At 42.5% G+C, this 14,042-nt stretch overlaps 1 protein-coding gene across 7 annotated transcripts in view; it reads right to left on the reverse strand.

Moving 5' to 3' along the window:
* The window catches only part of DYSF (dysferlin), a 208,304-nt gene that overhangs the window by 37,481 nt on the left and 156,781 nt on the right, over positions 1-14,042 (reverse strand). For 3 of the 7 annotated variants that reach the window (XM_080683294.1, XM_080683292.1, XM_080683291.1), the window contains one exon: positions 10,321-10,383. The exons of the other annotated variants lie outside the window; for them this stretch is intronic. In XM_080683294.1, the coding sequence (XP_080539420.1) occupies positions 10,321-10,383 (63 nt within the window). The remainder of the gene's footprint in view (positions 1-10,320; positions 10,384-14,042) is intronic. 7 annotated transcript variants of the gene reach the window in all.

Raw genomic sequence — 14,042 nt, forward strand, 5'->3', positions numbered from 1 at the left:
TCATTTTGCAATAACTAGGCATCCACTCTTGGACCATGGCAAGGGGAAGAAACAAATGCAAAAGGCTTGATTGTTGAAGTGTCATCTCAGGCTTTGGCAAGAAGTCTGATCATTAAAACTTTATTTTCCCATGTTCAAGGTTCAAGGCTCCTCATCGTTCAGTCGGCCAAGCAAAAAAGTCTGATCAAGGCACGGACTGGCAGCCTCTCCAATTTCAACTAATAACCAACATTCAGTTCCTGAGCAACCAGAGCCATGTAACAAAGACATGCTTCTCCAACCCTGATCCAGTCTAATGGGCACTCTAATCCCTCCGAAGACCCAAATCAGCACAGCACATTCCAAAGGTTTAATTTCCCGTTTTCATTCAGTGGGCCCAACACATTTTATGAATATGGGCAGCAAAACTGACAACAATAATCTAAGCCTGCCTTTCTGAGAAGGGAGGAAAATGTAGGAGAGGGGTCATAGCACTTGTGATGACCACTTGAATCAAAGAGAAAAGTTCTTGGTCAAATGTATTTATCACCAAAGTTATAATGTTAAACCTTGGGTCACTACATTGAACTATACACCCACCTCTAAAAAAGAAGTCCTTTTTTAAAAAAAATTTTAAGCAGGCCTTCGTTGCCTATGTCAACCCAGAGATAGACATCTAGACTGTGTTGAAAGGAATTTCTCTCATAGCACAGATCATTATCATCAAGATGGTAATGACATAACAACCCAACACTGGGGTTATTGTGAGGCCCTGAGTTAATGTCTGTAAAGATATTCTGAGACCAGTAAAGTTTACCATGATAAATGCTCTTGGTGACATTGCCAATATCATCACTTTGATCCCCAGTACTGCTGCCCCATAGCTTAACATTTGCATAACTGACATAATGACATGATGATTCCTCTAATTCTTTCATTAATGTCCTAAGGCTTAAGAAACTGAGCCTATTTGTTCATGTGCACACTAATACAAACACAGACGTAACATACAAGTACTCATTTCTACATGCAGATCAGACAAACTCCCAGATATGCAGATACCCCAATTTCAAACCTACCTCACCCCATGCATACTAAGCTTCTCATGGCCCCCTCAAACCACACAAACATATGCCCACAGCCAACTACCATGTTGATTCAGCAGAACTCCACACACCCATAACAAAAATCACTTAATTATTTCCACAAGTGGAACACTGGGCTTTCAACCTCTTGTTGACACTTTTGCAGTCCTGCCCCCATGTCTGTCAAAGGGGGATCACTGCTCTGCTTACTCTTACTTCAAGCTGGACCAGCAGAGGTGGGAGGGAAGGGAAGACCTTTAACCAAAATGCTGAATTGCTTCCAAAAGGCCCAGTGAATAAATGTGCCTGAAATCTAGCAAAGTCAAGCAGATGGTGAGCAGAAAAGGGTCAATTTGACTATTGGCCTGTTCCAGATGGGGGACCCAAATGGGGTGGGGAAGCTTGTGAGAAATCCCAGCTCACTGTCCCTTTCCCAACTCAGGAGCTTAAGGTGGACATATGGATCCAAGACCTGGTCCTCAGAGGACAGCATGACCACATATCCCTATGCAGAAAGTCCAGAAAAATGGAATCTATCCAGTAGGTTGAATGAAAAGAATTCCATCAGAGTCTTCAAACTTAGGAAGAAAGCAATGAGACATCACTAATTCAGAATCTGAGATGATTCCAATAGGGCCTGGGCCAAAGCTTACCTTACCTTCATTCTGCTTATGTAGACAATTTTATTTAACAAGAGTTCCAACAATCTGCTTCAGAGAAAAACTATTTTTGAAGGCCTTCCCAGAACTGCAGAAGCATTCATCAAACTATAGACACCAATCTTAACTATCTTAAATTCAATTTTAAAAATATTTTGGGGGCACCTACTATGTGCCAAAGTCAACCGACTTCCTAGTTACTGTGTGTGTTTCCATACACACAAAAAAATCACATTACTTTTTAAATACTTGTATTTTGAACTTGCTGTTAATTCAATATGGTTTCCCCATGCCTCGGTGAATGTAAGAGAGGTGTGGAAGACACTGGGTGGGTGAGTAAGCTTCATTGAGCATCCTCAGGAGAACCTGCACTAGGCAACGAGTTCCAAGCACTGTTCTGACCCAAGATAGGGGGCAGGGGTGGGACAGGACCAATAGGGGTAAAAAAGAATGGTGACAGGACCAATAGGGGTAAAAAAGGCATTAAATTAGACCTCAGAGAAAACTTCTTGTACTGTAGATTTCCAAGGAAAGCTGAGACTTTCCCTCTGGGAAGGGAAGAACCTTTTTCCTCTGAGTGGGAACACAGGTCCCGCATTGACCAGGGGAAAGACCTCTCAGGAAGAGGGGAGCATGGCAGAGTGGAGACGGAGGCAAGGACCAATGGTTGGAGGGGACTGGGGCCTCCTCTTGCCTGATGAGGCCCTGGAGTTTGCCAGACAAGTTTCACCCCGGGCTGTCCCCCCTGCAGTGTGCATCCAGGGAGGAGGGGGTGCACCCCCGAGGAGACCACAGGAATGCCAAGCAGGGGAAAGGCGCCATGAGCCAAGGGCTCCGGCAACAAGGATCCAATATCGGCGGGTGACTCCAGCCCCCGTAACAGGAGAGACCGTAAAGTATGTGCTCTGCTTCCCAACCAGCAAACACAGCAAATAACCAATTACTCCAAATAGCTAACAGATTTCGGCTCTGATTTCCCTCCCCTTGCCTCCCCGGTGCCTTCACTTGTCATTTGATGGGCGATTTGTATTTGCTCTGAGAAAATGAGAGAAGGAATGACTCACAAAGGAAGGTCCAGATCACACGCAGTGACAGGCATCAACCCTCCCTAATCAGAACTAATGGGAGTGGGGGGAGGCCAGGCTACACTGGCAACACATCTGAACCGGAGATATTTTTAAAGAAGTACAGTTTTGTTACTTTCAAGCACATATAGTAATTCTTGCTAAACTAATATTGCCAAAAACATGTCCTTAAGAAACCCATTTTAAGAAGATAAGTATCTTCCTAATTAGCCCAACTGATATATACCAAAGTACAGGTAAAATCACTGACGTTATTAACGTTCAAATATTCTGCTTCAAGCTCTTGAGTTCAGAGGTGCAACCATAAGACAAACCGCCTTGGATGTCTCTGGAAATGCTTCCTCACTTAGGAGCCACACCCTGTAATTGATTCCTTTGCTCAGAAAACCTTTGCTTCAAAGTCTTTGGATAAATTATTGTCAGTACTCAGGAGCTGAACTGAGGCATTCCCCCTGAAACTTGGAATTAAGGGAAATAGGTCTGTCCTTAGGGAATTAGACCATGAAAGCAATGCATCGTGGCTCAAAGCAAGGAGAGGCAAAATCACCTCACGGGGAAGAGTGGCTCCTACACTGAGCCTTAACCCTAAGTGAGTAGATTGTATTCATACATCTAGAGAAAGAATATGTTCAAGAAAAGAAGGGATTGGTCAGTCCTGAAAACAGAGGGAAAGAGGAGTAAGGGTTCACTGTTGAGAGACATTCACATCGGTACCATCAGGGAAGAGGGGGCACCCGCTTAGGGACTAAAGCTGTCCCCACCTTTAAAGGTAGATGTATTCACCCATCTTGGTCAGCTGCCATCAAATTTCAAATCACTGAATTCTCTCTCCTCATTCTGATTCCTCACTCATTTCCAATCCCAATTGGGCTTCCCACTTGCTAAGCCTATAGAGATACCACAGCTGGAGCACTATCCAAGGTCACATCCCCTAAGCAGAAGTATTTCTCACTGTAATCTCATAAACTGACAACCTCTGTTTGACTTAAGAAATACGTATCCAGCCCTAAGAAAACTGACCCATCAGGTTAAGGTCTGAAGCCACAAGATCCACTGAGGCAAGACTGTGGACCTGTTGGGAGAGAGTCCTTTATTTAAAAGATTCCTACATAGGCCCTGGCCAGTATTCTCAGTGGTTAGAGCGTCCGCCCGAGCACTGAAGGGTCATGGGTTTGATTCTGGATCAAGGGCACGTACCTGGGTTGTAGGTTCGATCCCCAGTCCAGGTTTGGATGCGTGCAGGAGGCAACCAATCGATGTGTCTCTCTCTCTCAAAGATCTCTCTCTCTTTCTCACTCTCTCTCTATCTCTCCCCTCCTTCCATATCTCTATAAAAAAAGAAGAAAAAGAAAAAAAAGATTCCTACATAGGAGTTCAAAGGCAAGGACCATGGCTCTGACCTAGCTAGCCAACACCTGGTGGCCACAACAAACAGGAAACAAACTCTTTAGCCCAGGAGAAAAGCCTCTGACCCTGCTTTCCTTCCTATGTCTCCACCCTACTGAAGTCCTAACTGGCCAATCAAAAATATAGCAACCTTTGGCTGAGTCCTTCCTTTTATCCAAGTTGGAGATTAGCGGGAGCCCATGCACTAATGGGCATAAGCCATCTGAGCTCCCAGGACTTGACAAGCAAGGACTTCCCTCGGTAAGAATAGACAGAAAGAAGAGATTGCGGTTCAAAACAAGGGGATCAGTATGAGGATTAAGACAAGCGGTTTGTTAAAGAACTGAGTAAAATAACAGAAGAAAACAAATGACTCGTTTATATTCATAGGAAGTCTGAAGAGGATACCACAGACAAGAAGTCAGTTTGCAGTCCTGAAGGAAATATAACCTGCATCATCTACCAATTTAACTCCAGTCATCTACCAATTTACAAACTTGTGTTCAATGTTTTAGTTCTACCTTTATAAACTACATTTTTGAAGCACTGTCTTTTAAGTAATCATTTTTTCTAATAAATAGTAACCCACAGTTACTATTTCTTTTCATAGGTCAGACTTCTTCCTAGTATCATCTTTTTTCTTCATGAAGTAGAGCCTACAGACATTCCTTTAATTGGGGTCAGCTCATTGTAAAATTTCTCCATTTAAAATTATTGTTTGAAAATATTTTTATTTCACCCTTAGCTTAGAAATACCAGCTTCACTGACACCTATTTTCTATCAGCACTTGGAAGGTATGATTTCACTATCTCTGGCCTCCATCATGCTCTCATCCTCCTAAATCTGAGGGCTGTTGTTTGTTTTTCTTTTAATTCGTTCTGGATAGTTCTCAATCTTTTCAAATATTACATATTCCCCATTTGCTCTATCAACAGATACAAAAGAACATTTAATAAAAGTTAACATCATTCGTGATAAAAATTCTTTGCTAACTAGTAATCATGTCTCATTGGTGAAACTTAAAAATATGCACTTTTAAATTAGGAACAGATAAGTAAACTCTCTATTATCAGTACTTGGAATATTAAACTGAAGGTCCTAGCCAATACAATAAGACAAGAAAATTAAGCAATAAAAAAGAAAAAGAAATAAAAAGTACACAGAAGAATCAAATCTGTGATTAATCACAAATTATATGAGTTGCTACACAGAAAACCCAGAAGAATCCTCAAATCAGTAGAATTAACAGGGGAGTTCCATAAAGTTTCTGAATATAACACCAGCATATGAGAATTAATTTCATTTATATACAAGCCCAAAAAATAATTTAAAATGTACCTCAAAAAGCCCAAGTAAAAATAACAATAAACTAGCTAGAACTAAATCTAACAAAAATAGTACCAGAAATTAAAGATGATCTAAATAAATTGAGAGACATTAAGTATATCATGTTCATTGTTAAAATATTATAAAAATGTTAACTCTCCACAAATTTATTCAGAAATTCACTGTAACTCACTCACAAATCACAACAATTTTTTTTAAAGAAGTTGACAAGCTGATTTCAAAATTGAGGTAAAAAAGCAAAGGACAAGAATAGCAATAACACTCCTGAAAATGAACAAGGTGCAATATTTCCTTTACCAGATGTCAAGGTTTATTATAAAGCTATAATAAATAAAAGAGTGGAATATTAGTACCAGGAAAGACAAATAGACCAGTGGAACAGACTAGAGAGCCCACAAACAGACTCACACTTAAATGGAAACCTAATACATGGCACAGCTATCATTTATAGATCAATGAGACCAGACAGGTCATTCTATAATTATATCAATTCACTGGTTATCTATCTATGTGGGAAAAAATAAAAATCTAATCACTACTTCACACTTTACACACACACACATCAATTCAGAGGGATTAAGGACTTAAGTATGAAAAAGCAAAACTCTAGAATTCATAGTAGAAAATGTGCACAAATTTGTCCTTTTAAAACAATTGTTGAAGCAAGAGAGATATAAAGTGATAGCCCAAGATATCATATATATATATATATATATATATATATATATATATATATATGGAATTTCATAGGAAGAGAGCTTAAAAATGACTTAAGTCTACAAATTAAAGAAATTAGCCTAATAGAATTTTCAAACAGCTGGTTCTTCGTATAAAAAACAACTATAAAGTAGATAAAATGCTATTAAGCCTAGTAAAAAGATAAAAACACAAATCTACAAAATTAGGAATGAGGGGAAAAACAGAACATATATTGAAGTCCTTCTTCTCTTGTTATCATATGTATTAATAGGCAATATCTGGGAACTTCTAAGCCACTAAATTGACTAAAAAGTAGAAAGTGATCAAAGAATCCCCTTCCCAACAGGTGCTGGGCCCAATTTTATAAAGGAGTACAGAGTTGATGTATCTTCCACAATTACACAAGCTATGCATTCCTGTGATTGACTCATATAATTTGTGATTAATCTCAGATTTGATTCTTCTGTGTACTTTTTATTTTTTTCCTTTTTTATTGTTTATTTTTCTTATCTTACTAATGCATCTTATACAATTATATAAGATATAATTCAGAATTCACATAATATAACACCATTTTCCAGAAAAGATCATGGGTATCCTATTTACCAGCTAAACCACAAACACAATTCACCTGGTCACCACCTTTTTTTAAAATATATTTTTATTAATTTCAGAGAGGAAGACTTCAGTTGCAATAACTATAATACCAAGACCAACTGACCAGTTTGGGTTTACTCCAGGAATAATGCCCCCAACCCGGGCATATGCCCTGACTGGGAATCAAACTGTGACCTCCTGGTTCATAGGTCAACACTCAACTCCTGAGCCACGCAGGCTGGGCTGGCCACCACCTTTTAAATTACATAACTGTTAATCATTTTTTAAAATTTAGGTTGATTTATATCATTACATATTTTGTACACAAGCAAGACTATTAAAATATTTGTATCATGTAATTTCCCACTTGCATAATTCAAATTCATAAAGAGTGGCACAAATGTATTTTCAACCCTTTAAGAAATAACCATTTTAATGCCATAGAGACTGTTCAAGAGCACAGAAAATGAGTCTACCAGAAAAAATATTTTATGAAACTATTATAACCCTGATATCAAAGCCTAGGAAAATAAACTAAACATAAGGCTTATTAATAGAGATATAAAAATCCTAAATAATAACAAATCTAACTCAGTGAAACCTTTTAGAAGTTCTAGTCACAAACTTCCTTTTAATAAATTAATAAACACTATCCATTCTCTAACTATCTACTGACTGTGGTCCAGAGCCAGCTGAAAACCTGCCGCTCATCTAGAATGTCCACTGCAGCTCAAAGCAGAGGACCTGTATGTTGACCAAGAATCAACTGTGCTTGTTCTTAAACCAGTTTATGCCAGTTGCACTAATATGGTAATTAGATCAATGTGTAAGTATTACAAAAACATATAAAATTTGAATTTAAAAAGAAAGGGCATATATCTATGAAACCTAATTTAATGCTGTTTTTTTAATGATGAAAGTTAAAGATAAGTGGGATTTTTCAAAGGTGGGGGGGGGATCTTAAACTTTAAAAGGACCAACACAAATTTTTTGCAGGTATTCTTAAGATCTCATCAAACTTCAATAAACCTAAAGGAAAATCACAGGTAATGCACTTTGGATGTGGTTTATACCAGAAGAATGACCATACTCAAATAGCAAATCCAAATTCAAAGAGGCCTTGACACATGTCAAGTAATTGACAAATGAAAATACATGGATACGGTTAGAAATTAAATGTTTATGGTACATATGTATGACTTTTAATGAGTCCTATTGAATCAACTTTTTCAATTAGTCAATCACCTACCTTCCTTGATCAGTTAGATAAGAGGACTTGAGTTGCAGTAACTATAATACTAAGACCAACTGGCCGATTTGGGTTTACTCCAGGAATGAGGACAATTATACATCACATCAACAGAACAATGGGAAGCAAAGTGATCAACTTGATAAATGCCAAATAGCAGTGGGTAACATTAAACTTCTGTACCTATCAGTGAGAAAGTGGTGATTTTAAACTATTAGTAAACTAATAATAAAGAGCATAACTTGACAAAATCAAGAATATCTATCTGAAACTACCAATCATTATCATAATTAATGGGAAAATGGTAGAGGCCTTCTCATTAGAATCAGTAACTAAATATGTTTGCTCACTAGCATCAAATGTTATTTTGGAAAAAGGAATAAAGTATAAATTAGAAAAAAGGTGGCATTTATTATTGTTTGAAGAAAACAATCTTACCTACCCGAAAAACCCAACAGAATCAATTAACAACTATCAGAACTAATGAAGAAGCTTAATAAAGATTATACTTCAAAGTAAACAAATAAAAATATTGTTTTCCTATATTCCAGCAATAACCAGTTAGACAAAGTCATTAAAAAAAAAGGGGGGGGCCAAAACCGGTTTGGCTCAGTGGATAGAGCGTCGGCCTGCGGACTGAAGGGTCCCGGGTTCGATTCTGGTCAAGGGCATGTACCTTGGTTGCGGGCACATCCCCAGTAGGGGGTGTGCAGGAGGCAGCTGATCGATGTTTCTCTCTCATCAATGTTTCTAGCTTTCTATCCCTCTCCCTTCCTCTCTGTAAAAATATCAATAAAATATATATATTTTTTTTTTAAATAAAAGGGTATTCCACTTAGCAACAAAGGCTAAAAAATACATAGGAATAAAAATGGGCTGGACCTATATAAAGTAAATTAAAAATAACCCCTCTAAATAAAATAAAATAATAGTAGAAATTAAGAAAAAAATGTCCAATGATAGGGCAATAGTTAAAACTTTATGGGTGTCCATATAATGAAATGACATGCTGCCATATTTTAAAAGACTGTAAAGATATGGGAAAACATTCACAATATAATTTTAAGTAAAAGAAAATGCAGATTATTAAAAATTATAATATGATTCCATTTTGTAAAAAAATATATATATACATCACCCTAGCCAGTTTGGGTCAGTGGATAGAGCGTCAGCCTGCGGACTCAAGGGTCCCAGGTTCGATTCTGGTCAAGTGCATATACTTTGGTTGTGGGCACATCCCCAGTAGGGGGTGTGCAGGAGGCAGCTGATCGATGTTTCTCTCTCATTGATGTTTTCTACTCTCTATCCCTCTCCCTTCCTCTCTGTAAAAAATCAATAAAATGTTTAAAAAATATATGTGCATAAAAGATAACTGAAAATATAGCCACATTATAACCTTAACAGTGCTTGTCTCCAACTGGTAGGAATACAAGTGGCTTCAACTTTCTGCCTGACACTTATTTGTGTTGTCTATAGCCTCTACAATGGATAAATCAGAGAAAAAAATATAAAATAGAGATTGCCTTCTCCTGAAACACCCACTACAGCAATGCCTGCCCTGGCACCATGAATGGACCTGAGCTTTTGGCCGGTCCTAGCTCTTCTGCGCCCCCTGCAGCCCAGGGGCTCCCCTTGGCCCTCAGCTTGGGATTTCATGAGTGTATGTGGAAGGCCAGACACCAAAGTCCTCTTCCTGGAAGGATCCCCAACCCACCAAGATGGCAGGTAGGAAAGAAGTGGTCCTGCTGGGAACTGCAGGAGCAGACCGTGGGCACCCACAGACCTCTCAGGAGAGGCTGCTGGGGACAGCCAGGGTTCCTGGGTCACACACACCCTTCATGCCTCTGGGAGGGCAAAGAAAGTCAACCTGCTGCTGCCCACAGAGGCTTCTTGTGTCCTGTGTCCCAGCAGTCAGGGTCTAATCTAGAGACTTCCCTGTTTCCACTGGTTCATGCAACCCCAACCACACCACACCCCCAGTCCTCATGCAGTAAATGGGATTAAGGAAAATCCCAGCATGCACTGAGAGATAATTCAGGGATGTCTGTGTCTGTGAATATTCCTTTAGCTTTCTCCCCACCTGCTCCATCACAGCACAGGGCAGATAACTGTTTTCTGTGGGAGCTCAGGAAATACTTCCTTTCCTCCCTTCCACTCCCCCTTCCTCATCCCGTCCCCATTCCCAGCCCCCCAGGGAAATCAAGGAACCCACAAATAGGTAAATAATACATACATGAGGACTGGATGGAGAAGATGTCATGTTAGTGGGGGCCGAACCCGACAGACCGTCTGCAAGCTACAAATTAAACACGCTCGTTAGCAACACAATTAGACAAACCACTTCAGGAAAGGCCAGAGAGCCCCGAGGAAGCATTGCCCGCGACCAAACACCCTCTGCTCTCCCTCCAGGGAGGCTGTGAAGTTGTGGGAGGAACATGTGCTCTGGAGTTGAACAAGCCTGCATTCAAATCCTGGCCCCACTGCTTTACCCATTGCATGCCCTTGGCCAAGCATCTGACCTCTCAGAGTCAGCATCCCCATCTGGAAAATGGGCGCAAAGCTCTCCTCCCACAGCAACCATACGTGAGAATGAGATAAAGGCCATGCACACCTAGCACAGGTGAGGCACAGGAAGGTGATCAGCCAATGCCTGCATTTTGCCCACTTTCTCACTGCCTTTGGCCATTGACTCAATGCCACTCTTACATGCCCCCCTTCCTTTTAAACCTCGTCATCCCTGATGGTTTCTTCTGACAGCTGAGCTGCACCAACACCTGCTTGGGCACAGTTCCTAAGCTAGTGCAGGTTTCTGGGTCTTCTTTCCTCCAGGACAAGAGCCAGGGCATCATGCGGCTTCCCCTAAACCCTGTACAAGAGCAGCTCTAACAGTTTAATGCCCCCTGTGCTACAGAAAGTTTTCCGCATCCTTTTCTGGCACCAGATTCTTGCCTGCCATCTTCTGTGACTGTGAATCGATGTTTTATAGGGTGAGCCCTGGGCCACAGGGTCCAGGGCCCTTGAGTGTCAGGACTGGAGGTGGGTGACTTTTGCAGAGGCTGTTACAACAGCCCCGGAGATAGGGCTCTCCCCAGATGAACACCCGTCTAGTGGACAAGGCCAGGAGATGCCTTGCAGGCAGGGGCGGGGGGCTGGCAAGTGCAAAGTGGTGGAGGAACAAAGGAGCACAGCACATGCAAGAGAGAGGGAAGGTTCAGGCCAGAAACATAGGGCTGGACCCAGGGCTCCCAGGGTTAGACCCTCTCTTCCTTTGAGCCTGAGCAGGGGGCTCTGGGGAGTCCAGAGGAGGCCAAGCCCAAGCCATCCTCCTTTCCTGGGCAGGAAGAGCCTGGGAGACATACTCACTTGGGATCAGGAAGGGCTCCGGAACACTTGGCCAGTGAAGCCTGCTAGAAACTGGGGGGACTTGGCAACTAGACTCACCCCTGCCCTGTGAAGAGACAGCATTGAGGGAACCCTCGCCTCCCCTGGACTAGCCCTCAAGGCTGGTCAGAGCCAGAGCTGGGCAGGAAAGCGGAAGGGCCCGTGGGCACCCAGCCAGGCCACTGGATGGCTCTGGGGGGGCTGGCCACATGTTGGTGGGTGTGGTGTGACCCCAGAACAGACCGGATGAACTCCATGTGAAACCCCCAGCTGCCCAGAGATGGCCGGGCCAAGTATCAGCTCTGCCCCCTCCTATTCTCATCCTGAACCTCACAGAAGACTTACTGTTATTTTTAATATGGTTCGTTTTTAGAAAGGTGAGAGGGAAACCGGCAGTTCACCAGAGCAAGAGGGAAAAAAAATAAAGCTAAACATAGTGCTCCAAAGATCTGGTCCAGCTTCCGAAATTACACGTTCCCCTTTGGGACTTGGGCATAATTTGCCGCTCTGGTTCTAGGAGCACATTTCCACCTTCACGGCGTCCCAAAGACTATAACCGGAGCAGCCAGCTCAAAATTAGCCCAGGCCGGGCAGGCAGGGAGCAGCCAGCCCCAGCACCCCACCCACCACACCCCACGGTGTGGGGTACAGGTCAGCATACCTTGGGAAGCTTCCTGCACGCTAGCCGGGGTTTCCTCCATAACCCCCAAACCCATCACACACACACACACACACACACACACACACACACACACACACATACACACACACACAGTCCCACTACCAAGCCCTTGTCCAGCCACTCCACCCACCAGAAAAGCCTTCCTCTCCCCTCTGCTGTTCCAACCCCACCCCCTCGGAGAAGCTTTCCTGATTACTTTGGCCACACTGACCTCCAAGGGCCAAGAGAGCCCATGATCTTGGTGTCCTTGCTCATAAAGTGTTTCATCATTTTGATGTCACTCTGAGCATCTCATTTTAAATCTGCTAACATGTCTCTCATCTGTCTCCCAACCACAGTGAAAATATCCCCAGTGTGCTCCTTCTCTTTATCCCTCCTCAACACACATGTATTCCCCACCCCCCAGAAATTCTTCTCTGAAAACTTAAAAAGGAGACCCCCTACCCAGAATGGTCTCTCAGAATTATAGCCAAGAGTCACCTTTCACCAGGTGTCTCCAGGGGTATCTAGTGGTTGGAAGTGGGGTGACAGATGGGGTGAACAGAGGACACCACCTCTACTTTGAGCTTCAAGGCCCTCTCTAGGGAGGAGCAGGTTCGGTGTGTTCCTGCACACTGTTTCTCTCCCCCTCTTCATAATCAGAACACCAGAGCTAGCTTAATGAAAAAGCAGCTTAGTAAACGAAGACCCCAGTTTTGTTTTAAAGACAGAGTCCAATTCAGAGTCAGAGACATAATCAGAGACAGAAGGAGAAGCCAAGGAGAAAGGCAAGGCTAGAGAATGACGGGTTGTAGCAGTTCATTCAGATTGCATTCTTGGTTGAAGCCAATGTCTATTTGTTCATTTTTCTTTATTTTCCAAATTTGATAATATGAACGTATATTTATAATCAGAAAAAAAATAGATGAGATCCTTTTTTTAAGCCAGAGCACTAGATGGACAAAAGACCTCCATGCTCCCTCTCTGAGGATATACCCATGCCTGCCCTCAGAAAGTTAAAGGTCATGGCCATGATTCCCGCAACACCACCACTGAGACTATACACACACTGGAGAGTTTGCACACACACCTGGTCCCAGCCTCCCCGCACCTCTCACACACTCATGTATATGTGCGCCACACACACACACACACACACACACACACACACACACACACACTACATCCACACCAGGCTATGGATCTGAAATCTATACAAAGGACAGCCACACAGACCAATAATCAACCATGGAGTTAACCTGCGTGAGCCTATCTCATCCCAGCCCTCACGCTGTGGAGAAGAGTTCACAGGGTCAGGCACCCACTCATGAGGGACCATCCTCACCCCCAGAAGTGGGTGCTGACCTACAAGCTCTGGAAGACGGAGTAGATAGATCTGCTTTATACATACATTTTAGATCATCTCTAGAATTGGCCACTCTTGACAGAAACCAAAACATTTCTAGAACCTTGAGGAACATTCTACCGTGAGTGTCAGTCCAATGACTTGGAGCATCAGGAAAGTCTGAGGTGATGTTTTCCAACATGTGGCAGGCTCATCCCAGGAACGGGGCAGATGATGGTGACAAGTTATATCAACAGAGAAGGTGCAACCAAGGAAGGAGATGGAGGGACCAAGACAGAAACCAGATGTGGCAAGAGCATATTTGAAGTTGGGGAGGTGCCCTGAGCTGGGTCCACAGCACAGACCTGGTGAGCATAGCATCAGGGGCCACATCACAGGAAAAATGAAACAGGCTGCCGGGAAATATGGTTGAACAAGCAGGAGCCAGGAGAAATCCAAATTCTTGTTCCTCCCATTCTCAGAGGCCAGGGCCCTCCATTCTATATGCACTGGGGGAGCAGAGAGGGGAGGAGAGCTCAGCGAGAATTACCTGGCAAAGCATTTTCTA

Source organism: Plecotus auritus, assembly GCF_963455305.1.
Source record: "Plecotus auritus genome assembly, chromosome: 8".
Taxonomy (NCBI): Eukaryota; Metazoa; Chordata; class Mammalia; order Chiroptera; family Vespertilionidae; genus Plecotus; species Plecotus auritus.